Source organism: Moschus berezovskii, chromosome 2, assembly GCF_049115385.1.
Source record: "Moschus berezovskii isolate FMDL1 chromosome 2, NW_MosBer_1.0, whole genome shotgun sequence".
NCBI lineage: Eukaryota > Metazoa > Chordata > Mammalia > Artiodactyla > Moschidae > Moschus > Moschus berezovskii.
The window spans coordinates 118,364,434-118,375,213 of record NC_142461.1 but is presented as its reverse complement, the minus strand read 5'-3'; the positions used below and the strand labels follow the sequence as shown (position 1 = coordinate 118,375,213).

At 54.5% G+C, this 10,780-nt stretch overlaps 1 protein-coding gene across 1 annotated transcript; it reads left to right on the top strand.

The window, feature by feature from the left end:
* Positions 1–6,337: 6,337 nt before the first annotated feature.
* EVX2 (even-skipped homeobox 2) lies at positions 6,338–9,968 on the top strand. Its single transcript, XM_055396926.2, has 3 exons — positions 6,338–6,764; positions 7,661–7,947; positions 9,249–9,968. The coding sequence occupies exons 1-3, from the start codon at positions 6,338–6,340 to the stop codon at positions 9,966–9,968; spliced, it is 1,434 nt and encodes a 477-aa protein (XP_055252901.2).
* The last annotated feature ends 812 nt before the right edge of the window (positions 9,969–10,780 follow it).

The following is a 10,780-nucleotide window of genomic DNA, read 5'->3' as shown; positions in this document are numbered from 1 at the left end:
TGGCAAGTTTTCCTGATTTCAGACAGCCCCTCATTTTTGGTTTAATTGTCCATGCAGCAAAGTAAGTTGTTCAGGACTGGAAGCAAAGTCTGAATTAATGCTCTGTGAAAGACACTTCTCAATGGTGGCCATGTCTCTAGTTTCCTCGTGGAACTCTGGCACGACATGGAGTTTCTCTACCCATCCTTGTGAGTAGATATTCAGAGACCAGTGAGGTTTTGAACAATAAACCTAGCCTTTTGCTATTCTGCAGCTGTATTCTCTTCCAGTGCAGCCTTCTAGATCCTGGCTCTGGAGGAGGGGATTCCCCTTAGGAAGGAGGTTCTGACTTGACCCTGTGAAGGCCCCCTAAACCCAGCACCCCAGGGCAACTTCTGCTATTAGATCATGGGGCTGTGGTTGAGTACCAGGCAAAGTCAGGGCTGCTCTGTTTATGAACTAAGATGACACACAGTTTACAACTCAGAGTGGTAGGTAGTGGAGGAATTTTGAGGCTGAACTTGCAGAAACATTTCATTTAGCTTGTATATCCTGTATACCCTGTATCCAAGCTGGTTTTAGGTTTAAGCTTAATGGGAAATTTTTTCTTTAGCTGGCCAGCAGCACAACCTGAATGCTATGTATGTGTGTGTTGAGGGGGTATATTATGTTGGGGCTTTAACAACAGAAAGTCTTTGTTACATGAAAATCTTTGCAGCCAAAAATCTTTGCAGTCTCCAAAAACTGATGTGCAGTTATTCAGTGAAACCAATTTTGCCATCTTTCCTGATTTTGGTGAGAAACTCATGATGGCCCTTCATTGCCCAAAGCCCTGCTCTCCTCTCTCACTTGCTCCCCTCCCTCCTTAACCTGCCCAAACACTATTTTTTTGTGAATTGATGCTGTTCTGGAAGTCACATCCTCTTTTCTCCTCCTTGTGGCTGATATTTCAGATCATGTCCCTGTCCTGGGTTGGGGAATGGGTAGATACAGACTGCAATTTAGATTTATTGAAGAAGGTAAGTTCCTCCCCTTGCCAAGAAAGCATCGAGCTCAATTAATCACTTAATCGGTGGCCATTACAACAATAGCCTGGTCTTAACAGAATGGAGTTCCAGGAACTACTTTGAAAATATTTTCCTTGATGGCCACACCAGAAAGTACAGGACACTACCCTAATTAACTTGTAAGAAGCCAAAACTTCAGTGTAGAAATAGTCTTAATTCCAAAGTAAAGTCTTAAATCCAGTGAAACAGGCTGGACAGTTCTTGGTTAAGACCAAGTCTGTGCTCTGCCAACTTTGGAGCTAATTTTCCCTCTGCTAGCAATACCCAGTTTCACTCAGGCTGGAAATATCGAAAGGATTAAAAACAACAACAAACCCGGGGTAAAGAAAGGGGTCTTTAGCAAATGTGAGACAGCGGAATCCTGAGTTTAGGCACTTTCTGTGTCTGAGATGTATTCCATTTGAATTTAACAACACAGGCTTTATTAAATGTAAATTGTTTTCAACAACAACAAAAAACCGCTTCAAACCGAAGTGTTATTTGGTGAAACCAGGTTTACCTCCCGCAGGGCGGTGGGCTCTTCCAATCCTGGCGGGAATTGAGCACAGGGAGAGTCTTCCCTCTCACAGAAGCACTAATCTCACTACGAAGGGGACGCCGCAGCGTGGGTGCAGAGCTAGAGGAACCGGATAACTTGTTGCTCCCCTCCCTGACTCCCCACTCCCCGCAAAACAAAAGATGGGACTGCAAACCATCTTCCAGTGTTTTGTCCGACAACTCAAGGTGTGAGGTTGTCCTTGGAATACTTCTCCAGCAGTATCATTAACTGAAGTCCAGTAAGTGCTCACTCTGTCGGCCCTTTGAGATGAAAGAAAATAAGTAAGTCTCTCTGTCTCTCCTTCCTCCCCCGCATTCCGCAGAGCCCCGCTGTCCCTGTGGGAAATCCACTTGTGGTCATCGACAGAACGAAGGGATGAAGTGTAGGGAAATGCCTAACCACGAAGGGGCGGGGGTTCGGGGGGCGGGGAGGAGGAGAAGGGAAGGAGGCGGAGGAGTGAGTGATGCGGCTTAGCTGCCCGGCTGGAGCGCGCGCAGTTCCCCAGGCCCGGCGCTAGATGTCCCTGCAAGTTTTCCTGTCGCGTCGGAGGGCGCGCGGGCTTCAGGCAGGCAGCGAGTCGGGTTAGTCCAGGAGTCCAGGGAGAAAGTACCCTCCCAGCCCCCACCCAAGGCAGTCCAGTGGGCGCAGGACTGTAGGGGAGAAGAGGCGCCAGAGAGGCCCGGGAGGGATAGCGTGAGGCCGGCCTGCAAAGGGACGGCAGAAAAAGTTTGCCAGTTACAGAGTCTGCGCTGGAGCCGCCAGACCCACGTCTTTGCTAATAAACCGAAACCCCCGAGTCGCGGCAACTGCACTCATCCTAAAGAAAATGTACCCGGAGATCGAAGCCCGGGACCTAGCCGTCCTGCTCTCCCACCCCACCCAGCGGTCCCTGTCCTGGAGAGGACTTGCGTCCCGCTGTAGACCTGCCAGTTTTGAGCCCCGCTGGCCGGGAGTCTTCCTCCGAAGTCAGGAGACAGGCCCCAGCGAGGTTGCGGGGGCTCCACTGCATCTCGGACTCTATAGGCGCTCCACCCTTCGGACAGCCTGCACACGTTTTTATTACCTTCAGTCGAAAGCCAAAAGTGTTTACCACTTCACCTCGCAGGACCCGCCGCTGCTCAAGAAACAAATATTTAGTCTGGAGGCCTAACAACAACAACAACAACAAATTTAGGCCTCTTTCATATAATTCCTCCTTTGGAGCAAAAAATGCTTCTCAGTCCTTTTGGAGAAAGCCCCCCCCCCGAACCCGAACCCCCAACGCATCTTAAAAATTCTTGCCAAACCGTGCGGGCATGGGTTGACTTTTTTGTTTTTTGAGTGAGTCTTGTGCCTTGGTAGTGAGTAGGGAGTCCTGGTGGCCTGGAGGCTGTGTCTGAAAACCAGGGACTTTTAACAGGCCATACCCAGTCTCAGCCTGGACATTCCAGAGGTGCAAGTTTGGGCATTTCAATAATAACCCCCAACAGAATTGTGTCAGGCTTCTCACTACCTCTATACAGACTAAATGTTTTTGAGGTAGGCCTATATTTAAAGAAGATACATGCAAAATAAAAGAACCAACCAAAAATGCTGCCCAAAGCTTTATAATACAGTATAGTTTGGATGTGATCACCGATACCTTAAATCACAAGCAAGCTAACCTCCATGTAGAAAGTTTCTCATCTCTGAAAAAGGGATAGTAATAGAATCAATTTCTATAGTTGTAAGTTTTAGAGGAGCTAGTATATGTAAAAAGCACTTGTAATTTCAGAGTAAAAGCTCAATACAGGCCGGCCAGTATTATTACTACTAGTAGATGTGAAATCTAAATAAATTAAAGGACATTAAATATTGGAATGTTCAGTGTCTCCCATGAAACACTGCTAAACAGAGTTCATGAAAAATTACAGGTGTCTTTTAGTGTGAAGAGTTTTCCTGACATGGTCTCGAATGTAGTTTTCATAATAAATGTGCTAGAATAGCAATATTAGTGTTATTTAAAAGGTGCAAAATAGTTTTCAAAACCACTAATAAATGAAGGTGTCGCCAAGAAATGGTGTTCTCCCTTTCCATCAGACTGAGGTACGGTTTGCCATAGGCTTTGGCACTAGAGCTGAAGGGTCCCAGAGGAAAGGAAGAAGTTGGAGACCCACCCACAGGGTGAAGGAGGAAGGGGCTGCGCTCAGCACCCAGCCACCCAGCGGCGGCTCCTGCGATTGAAAGTAGTTCACAGCCGCTGAAACCGCTAGGAAAACAGACGGGGGCGCCAAACGACAGCAATAAAGGCATTCGCGACTTCCGCTTAAGTCTCGCCTCCGCGGATCCCACCCCCTGCCAGGGCCTTGACCCGCCCACGGACCAGCGCCTGGACCGAAGTGTCCCGTTCAGCCCCCAAAGCTAAGTGGGATAAGGGGGTACACTTCCCAAGTTCCTGGGATAGCCCCCTCCTCGGGGCGCGGCCTGCCAGAGATTGTGAAACTGGGCACCCGGACTGTGGAGCAGGGAAGGAAAGGTGGGGGCATCCGCTCGGCTGAGCTCGGACCACGTTAATGGCCTGAAATCTAGCGTGAGAAGGGCTCATAGTGCTCGGAGTCAGGTGGCCTCTGGGGCAGGGGCCGAGGTGGAAGCGGGTGATGTCCTCCGAGCTCCCGACGCCCACTTTGCGTCCCACCTCTCACCTCCCCAGCCACCAACTTTCCATTTTTCACCTTTGGGGGTAGAATTCCGTTTATAACCTTAAAGAGGTGGGATTGATTTTCGAAGCAAAGCTCGCGTTTAAGTTGGTGCCAAGGGGAACAGGAGAGAAACTTTTGGCATTGACTGTGTGTATAAATGTATATAAATATATTTCACACCTCGTCTCCTCTTACATTCCTGACTCCCCCAATGGGTCCAAAAGGAAAGCGCCAACAGAGAGATGGGCAAATAGATCTCGGGTTTGCCCCTAACACACCCCCTAGGTTCTGGGTGTGGCGGCAGGGAGGAAAGGGGGGGGTCTGGGTTGGGGTCTGGGTTGGCGGTGAGGCGGGGATGCAGGACCCGAGACTAGCGTCCAGATCGCCAGGGTCTCTCCGCCTCTTTGGAAGCTCGCAGGCCGATCTCCCGATCTTGTCTCTATCCGCCCCTGTTCCTGCCTGCGGTCGTGGACCTCTCCCCCTGGGCAGCTGGTAGGTGGACTCGCACAGCTAGCTGGGGGTCCGAGCACCGTAGCGCGCAAGCGAGGGAGGAGACGCGCAACGGCCTTGGGTGAAGATTGATCTTCGTTAAAATGGTTGCCTCCAGCGTCATTATGACCATCAAAGTTATCACCAGGAGGCTCAGCCGCCAAGCTCAGGTCGGGAGGAGCAGCGGCAAGGCTAGTCCGCGATTCTTCGCGCGCAGACCCAGCGCAGAGATTATCCGAGGCCACAGGTAAGGGGCTGGGGCGGGAGAAGGGAGGAAGACAAGAAGGAAGAAGGGCACAGTGGGGAAGAGAGGGCTGGAGGACGGTAGGGAAGGGAACCAAGACTGTTTTCTCATCTTTGACCTCGAAATCCAGCGACTTTGCCACAAATAATTCGATGTGAGAAGGGGTTGGGGGAAAGCTGGCAACGTAAAAGTGGAATTGGGGCCGCCCATATGGTGCTGTAAATTGCGACTGTGTTTAAAGTTAGCTGTAGAATTCTGCTATGAAATCGTCCAGGCGAGTTCATTTCCCCCAGGGAAAACGCGTAGGCGAGAAGCCTATCCATCAGCAGGATTATAAAAGTGAAAAACCCGGGACTTCAAGTTCAGAACTCACTCTGCAAACGGTGTTAAAAAATCTGAGAGGACCTAATGATTTCCGTTTGGAGGCGCGGGCCCAACGCACCTCCCCAGCCACGTAGCAATGAAGTGCTTTCAAAACTCTAGGAGATTCTCTCTCTCTCTCCCTTCTGGGGTGGGAGGAGAGCAGCCAGGCTGAGGTGAAGAAGTGGGGAGGGAGAGAACTCGGCGTCCTATTTGTTAAATAAAACACATATTTGGTTCTGAAATTCTAAAGATAAGTAATCCAGACAGGAGCGCAAGGTCTTCTCCTTACGCAACTCTTCCAACATCCTCCCCCTTGTCCCCCCCTCCCGCTTGTAAATGTAAAAAAAAAAAAAAACCACTTCCCGACAATCTACTCTGGAAAATCAAAGCATTATCTATTATTTAACACGTATCTATGTCCGAGGAAAAATGAGGAAGGCGCTGCATGATTAGGACCTAAGGGGCAACCCAGCAAACTGAGAGCGTAATGATGCCCCTAAATGAAGGGGGAAATGTGCCGCGGCGCGCTCTATTAATCAGACTGTCAATTTCACCCCCGAGGCCAAACCCCCGGGCGAGCAGAACCGGCTCTGAGCGGGCAAAGGACCGGAGACTTCCTCCTCACTTCTTGTCTCTTCTCGCCTCCTACCTGGATCTATTTGTCTGCTCTGAAGCCGCCTTCATTACCCACTGACAGGAACGTGTATTTATTTGCTTATAAACCTGTTACAATAAATGATTATTCGAACAGCGTCATTCGTACCTTAATGACGAGCGAGCGCTACTTTTTGATGAATGACATCTCGGGCTCGGAAGGATGTATGGGTCATTTTGACCAGTCATTCCCTCGCTCTGGCATCCCACAATTTTTCCGCCTCCCTCCAAAAGAGATAATAATATTTAGAGGCGCTCGCTGGGGCTGAATGAGAATTAGCCCTCGGCGCAGCCCATCATTAGGACGGGACAGCCGGGCCACTGTGACACTTTTTAGAAAGCTGAAATGATGGAAAGAATAAGAAAAGAGATGATTCTGATGGAGAGAGGGCTGCATAGCCCTACGACCGGCAAGAGATTCTCCAATTTGTCCGACTCGGCTGGCAATGCTGTGCTCGAGGCCCTGGAAAATTCGCAGCACCCGGCTCGCCTCAGCCCGCGCCTGCCGTCCGCCCCTCTGCACAGCGCTTTGGGAGACCTCCCTGCCAAGGGCAAATTCGAAATAGACACTTTGTTCAACCTGCAGCACCCGAGCAGCGAAAGCACCGTCTCCTCCGAAATCGCGTCCGCCGCGGAAGGCCGAAAAAAGCCGGGTCATTATTCAGAGGCGGCCGCCGAGGCAGACATGAGCAGCGACGTGGAGGTGGGCTGCTCGGCGCTGCGGTCCCCCGGCGGCCTGGGAGCGGTTCCGCTCAAGGAAAACAATGGCAAAGGTAATCGCGCTGCCCGCGCCGCGCTCTCCAGGCCCATTCTCTCTGTTCCTTCGCTGCCCCGCCGGCCCTTCGTGGTGCCTTTGCCCCTCTCCGACCCTCTGCAGCGAGCTGCACCGAGCTGGTTCGGGCGGGGGCGGGACGCAGGGGTGGGACCGTGCCCTCCGGCTCTGCTCCTTGAGCCTCCCAGAGAGACGCAGGCCTACGGCCTGCCCTCGCTCCTAAGTCGGAGAAAACGTTTTCCGCTTGCGGGTCTAAAAGCCTGTGCTAGCCGATCGACCCCGAGCCATCCACTGAGTCTGTCCGGGGGAAGGGTGCCCTGGGCAGCTGCTCTGAACTCCGCGGCCTCTGAACCCCGAGGCCGAGCGGAGGAAGCATTCTAAATAAGTCAAGGGAGCCTCGCTGGGCGCCTTTGGGAGACCCTCTTAGGTCAGCGGGAGAAAGTTGAAAAGTAGAGTTCAGCCCTCGATGGTTCCGGTTTGAGCTGTTGCTGTCTTTCGAATCTTGAAATATTTAAAAAAAATTCCAAAGCCAGTCAAAGGAAGGTTAGAGGCCGACAGAAAGCTGCCCTGCGGTCTCCAGATCAAGGAAAATCCAGAGCTTCCCAAACTGAGTTTAGATGTAGGCTTCTTCCCTTGGCCAGTTTTCCTCCTGAGTTGAAAATTTCCAATTATTAAAGCAAAACTACCGTTCTTAATTGAGTTACTATTATTTGGTTATGAAGGGCTCCCCAAACTTTATTGATTTCATTAACGGCAGCAATTTGTAAACATGACAGACCCCATCAATTTAGGTAGCGCCTCGCCCTCCTCTCGCGGCTTCCCCCATCCGCGTGCAGCCTCAGCGCGGGGATCTCGGTCCTACAGTGACTCATGCACTGCCGGCCGTTTGTTTGCCAGGGTTCGCAGAGAGTGGCTCAGCCGCGGGCACCACGACGTCTGCGACAGGCTCCGGCCTCGGCAGCCTGCATGGAGGCGGCGGCGGCGGCGGCGGCGGCGGCAGCGGCGGGGGCGCGGCGCTGGGCGGCTCCGGCTCTGGCGCGGATCAGGTGCGGCGCTACCGCACGGCGTTCACTCGCGAACAGATCGCGCGCCTGGAGAAGGAGTTCTACCGGGAGAACTATGTGTCGCGGCCACGCCGGTGCGAGCTAGCCGCTGCACTCAACCTTCCTGAAACCACTATCAAGGTATTGATTCCAGCACGCGCCTGTTCTAGCCTTCCCCGGGTGTGTGGGTTGATTTTTATTTCTCCTTTTTGGGCGACTAGGTTTAGCTGAGGGCCTGAAAACCCGCGGGGAGAGTCACCAAAGGAATTGGCATATTTATTTCTCAGTTGCCGTATCCGAAGGGTTAGCCGGTCTGGCTGACCTGGGAAGGGCCCTGAATGGCGCAGTCCATGCCGCAAACGCTCGCCTTCGCCCAGCGCGTGTCCAGGTGCCCCTAACCCTTCTCCACGGCTCCACTTTCCCCTCGGCGGCAGCCAGCTGGTCTTTGTTCCTCTGGCACGAACCAGAGGTGAAACTTTTCAATTGCTCTTGATCTTGGAGGTTTATTTTTCACATAAATCGTTACAAGGAGAAAGGATAGTGTATTTTAAAAATCGATTAGGTTGAGAAATCGTTTTCTAAACATTTTTCTCCTGGGCAACGGGAAAGAAAGCAACCTCCTGGGGGGAGCAACGAAATTGTCCTTATTAATATATCATTAGGTGATTAATTTTATTTTACGTCCAGGAAAGATAGCCGGGAGGTTGGGCGACTTGGTGAACTCTTCAAGGAGGATCTGGCATTCTAAAAAAAGAAAATAGGAAACTCCATGGGATAGAGAAAGAGTGTGAAAGTCTCTCTTCGGTTTGGTCGGGCTTTCTTTAATTTAGAGTTGTGACGAATGATGTCTTCATTAGCTACTGTGTTGGGAGGGGCAGAAAAATCCCCTTCCCAGTTTAAAAGGATGTTGTTCCCGCCATTCATTTGAAGCAAATGATTCCAACAAAACCATCCCTTTAATATCAGAACCGGACCCATGCCCCTCGGGACAATTTCTCACAGCTCAGAGGACTCAAGACCTCACGCGGCGACTTTTTACAAAAGCTGCGGCGGCAGCTTCTCTTCAAAGGAGCCCTAGAATCCTCGTGCAAATCCTGGGATTGAGAGACGGGTGCTCAGCGAGGCCGGGCAACCGGTGGGTGGCGAGAAAGAGAGGAAAGGTTGGGTTGGGACGAGGAAGCGCAGTCTAAAGCAAGGGAATAGAAGCCCCACGAGCCGCAGCAATCGGATACAGGGAAGAAGATTATTTTCGCTGAGGAGAGTGTGCCTACGGCGCTTCACACTGCCGCTCACACTGTCTCAGCAGGAGGAGAGGACTCGCCCGGGTCGGAGGGGCGTAGGCCAGGCCATTCGGAGGTCTGGGAGGGGCGGGGAGGCCCGGGGCGGGGGCTGGGGCCTCCGGGCGCTCCCTAACTCGGGCCGCGGCGCGGCTCTCCCCGCAGGTATGGTTCCAGAACCGGCGCATGAAGGACAAGCGGCAGCGTCTGGCCATGTCGTGGCCGCACCCGGCCGACCCCAGCTTCTACACCTACATGATGACGCACGCGGCCGCCACCGGAAGCCTGCCCTACCCCTTCCACTCGCACGTGCCGCTGCACTACTACCCGCACGTGGGTGTCACGGCCGCGGCCGCGGCGGCTGCGGCCTCGGGCGCGGCGGCTGCGGCCTCGTCGCCCTTCGCCACTTCCATCCGCCCGCTGGACACCTTCCGCGCCCTCTCGCACCCCTACTCGCGGCCCGAGCTGCTGTGCAGCTTCCGCCACCCGGGCCTCTACCAGACGCCCGCGGCTGCCGCCGGGCTCAACAGCGCGGCTTCGGCCGCGGCGGCGGCTGCAGCTGCGGCGGCCGCGGCCTCTTCGGCCGCGGCGGCCGGGGCGCCCCCCAGCGGCGGTTCCGCACCCTGCTCGTGCCTCAGTTGCCACAGCAGTCAATCGGCCGCCGCCGCCGCCGCCGCCGCCGCCGCCGCTCTGGGCTCCAGGGGTGGCGGCGCGGGCGGCGGGGGCGGCGGCGGGAGCGCAGGGGCCGCCGGGGGCTCGGACTTCGGCTGCAGCGCCGCGGCGCCGCGCTCTGAGAGCGGCTTTCTGCCCTACTCAGCCGCTGTGCTAAGCAAGACCGCCGTGAGCCCCCCGGACCAGAGGGACGAGGCGCCGCTCACCAGATAACTACGTCGCCGCCGCCAGGGGGCTGCGCCCGGCGCTCCGAGTGTGCCCCGGGAGTCCCCTGAGCGCCCCCCGTGCCCCCTTGCGCCCGCGTGCCCTCTGCGCTCCGCCTGCTGCTGCGGCTCTCGCCAGGGGGCGCCCCGGCGCGGGAGGCCGCAGGGAACTTGCCCCGAGTTGGGGGGATAGAGCCAGCTCGAAAGCCCGGCGTGCGTCCCCTCAAATTATTTCTATTTTTGTATTCGCTACCCCGCCGCCTCCCCTCCTTTTAAGTGTGTTTCCCGTCGCCCAGACCCCGCTTCCTGCCTCTGTCCCGAGCTCTTGGTCTCCCCAAGACAATCTCCTCGCCCCAGAAACCAGTCCGCTGTGGTCTCGGGCCCGGGCTGAAGCCGTCAGGCCTCGTTTCTCGGCTGAGCCACGTGGCCGAAAGCAACGGAAAAGCACAGCAAAGAGAGTAGGGAGTGGTGTGTGCTGTGTGCGGGAGGGAAATCCACCCCGTTGTTCCCGCTGCTGCTGTGTTTCTTCCATCCTTTCATTTTCTTTAAACGAGGGTGAGAGGCGGTAGCAGTTTTTCTCTTAGCCCAAGCTTGTTAGGGGCCCTGTCCGAGGAGAGCGGAGGAATGAAGGTCTGACAAGAAGGCCTAGAGGGCGGACGGGGAGTGCAGGCGGCCGCGGGGGCGGAGAGTGTTTACTGCGTGCAGGGGACCAGGCTGGTGCGGCTGTGGCCGTGGTCCCGGGAAGGACAAAGCCACGACGCCGAGACGGAAAGAGGCGCAGCCTCGCCTCCCCTCTCGGCCCACCGCCGGTCCCTCTTCTGA

What these genes read in the sequence shown, in the direction of transcription:
- EVX2 (XM_055396926.2), top strand. Translation starts at nt 6,338, where the DNA reads ATGATGGAAAGAATAAGAAAAGAGATGATTCTGATGGAGAGAGGGCTG. An exon ending in CAAGGAAAACAATGGCAAAG is followed by an intron (nt 6,765 to 7,660) that starts GTAATCGCGCTG and finishes TTTGTTTGCCAG; the next exon opens with GGTTCGCAGAGAGTGGCTCA. An exon ending in TTCCTGAAACCACTATCAAG is followed by an intron (nt 7,948 to 9,248) that starts GTATTGATTCCA and finishes CTCTCCCCGCAG; the next exon opens with GTATGGTTCCAGAACCGGCG.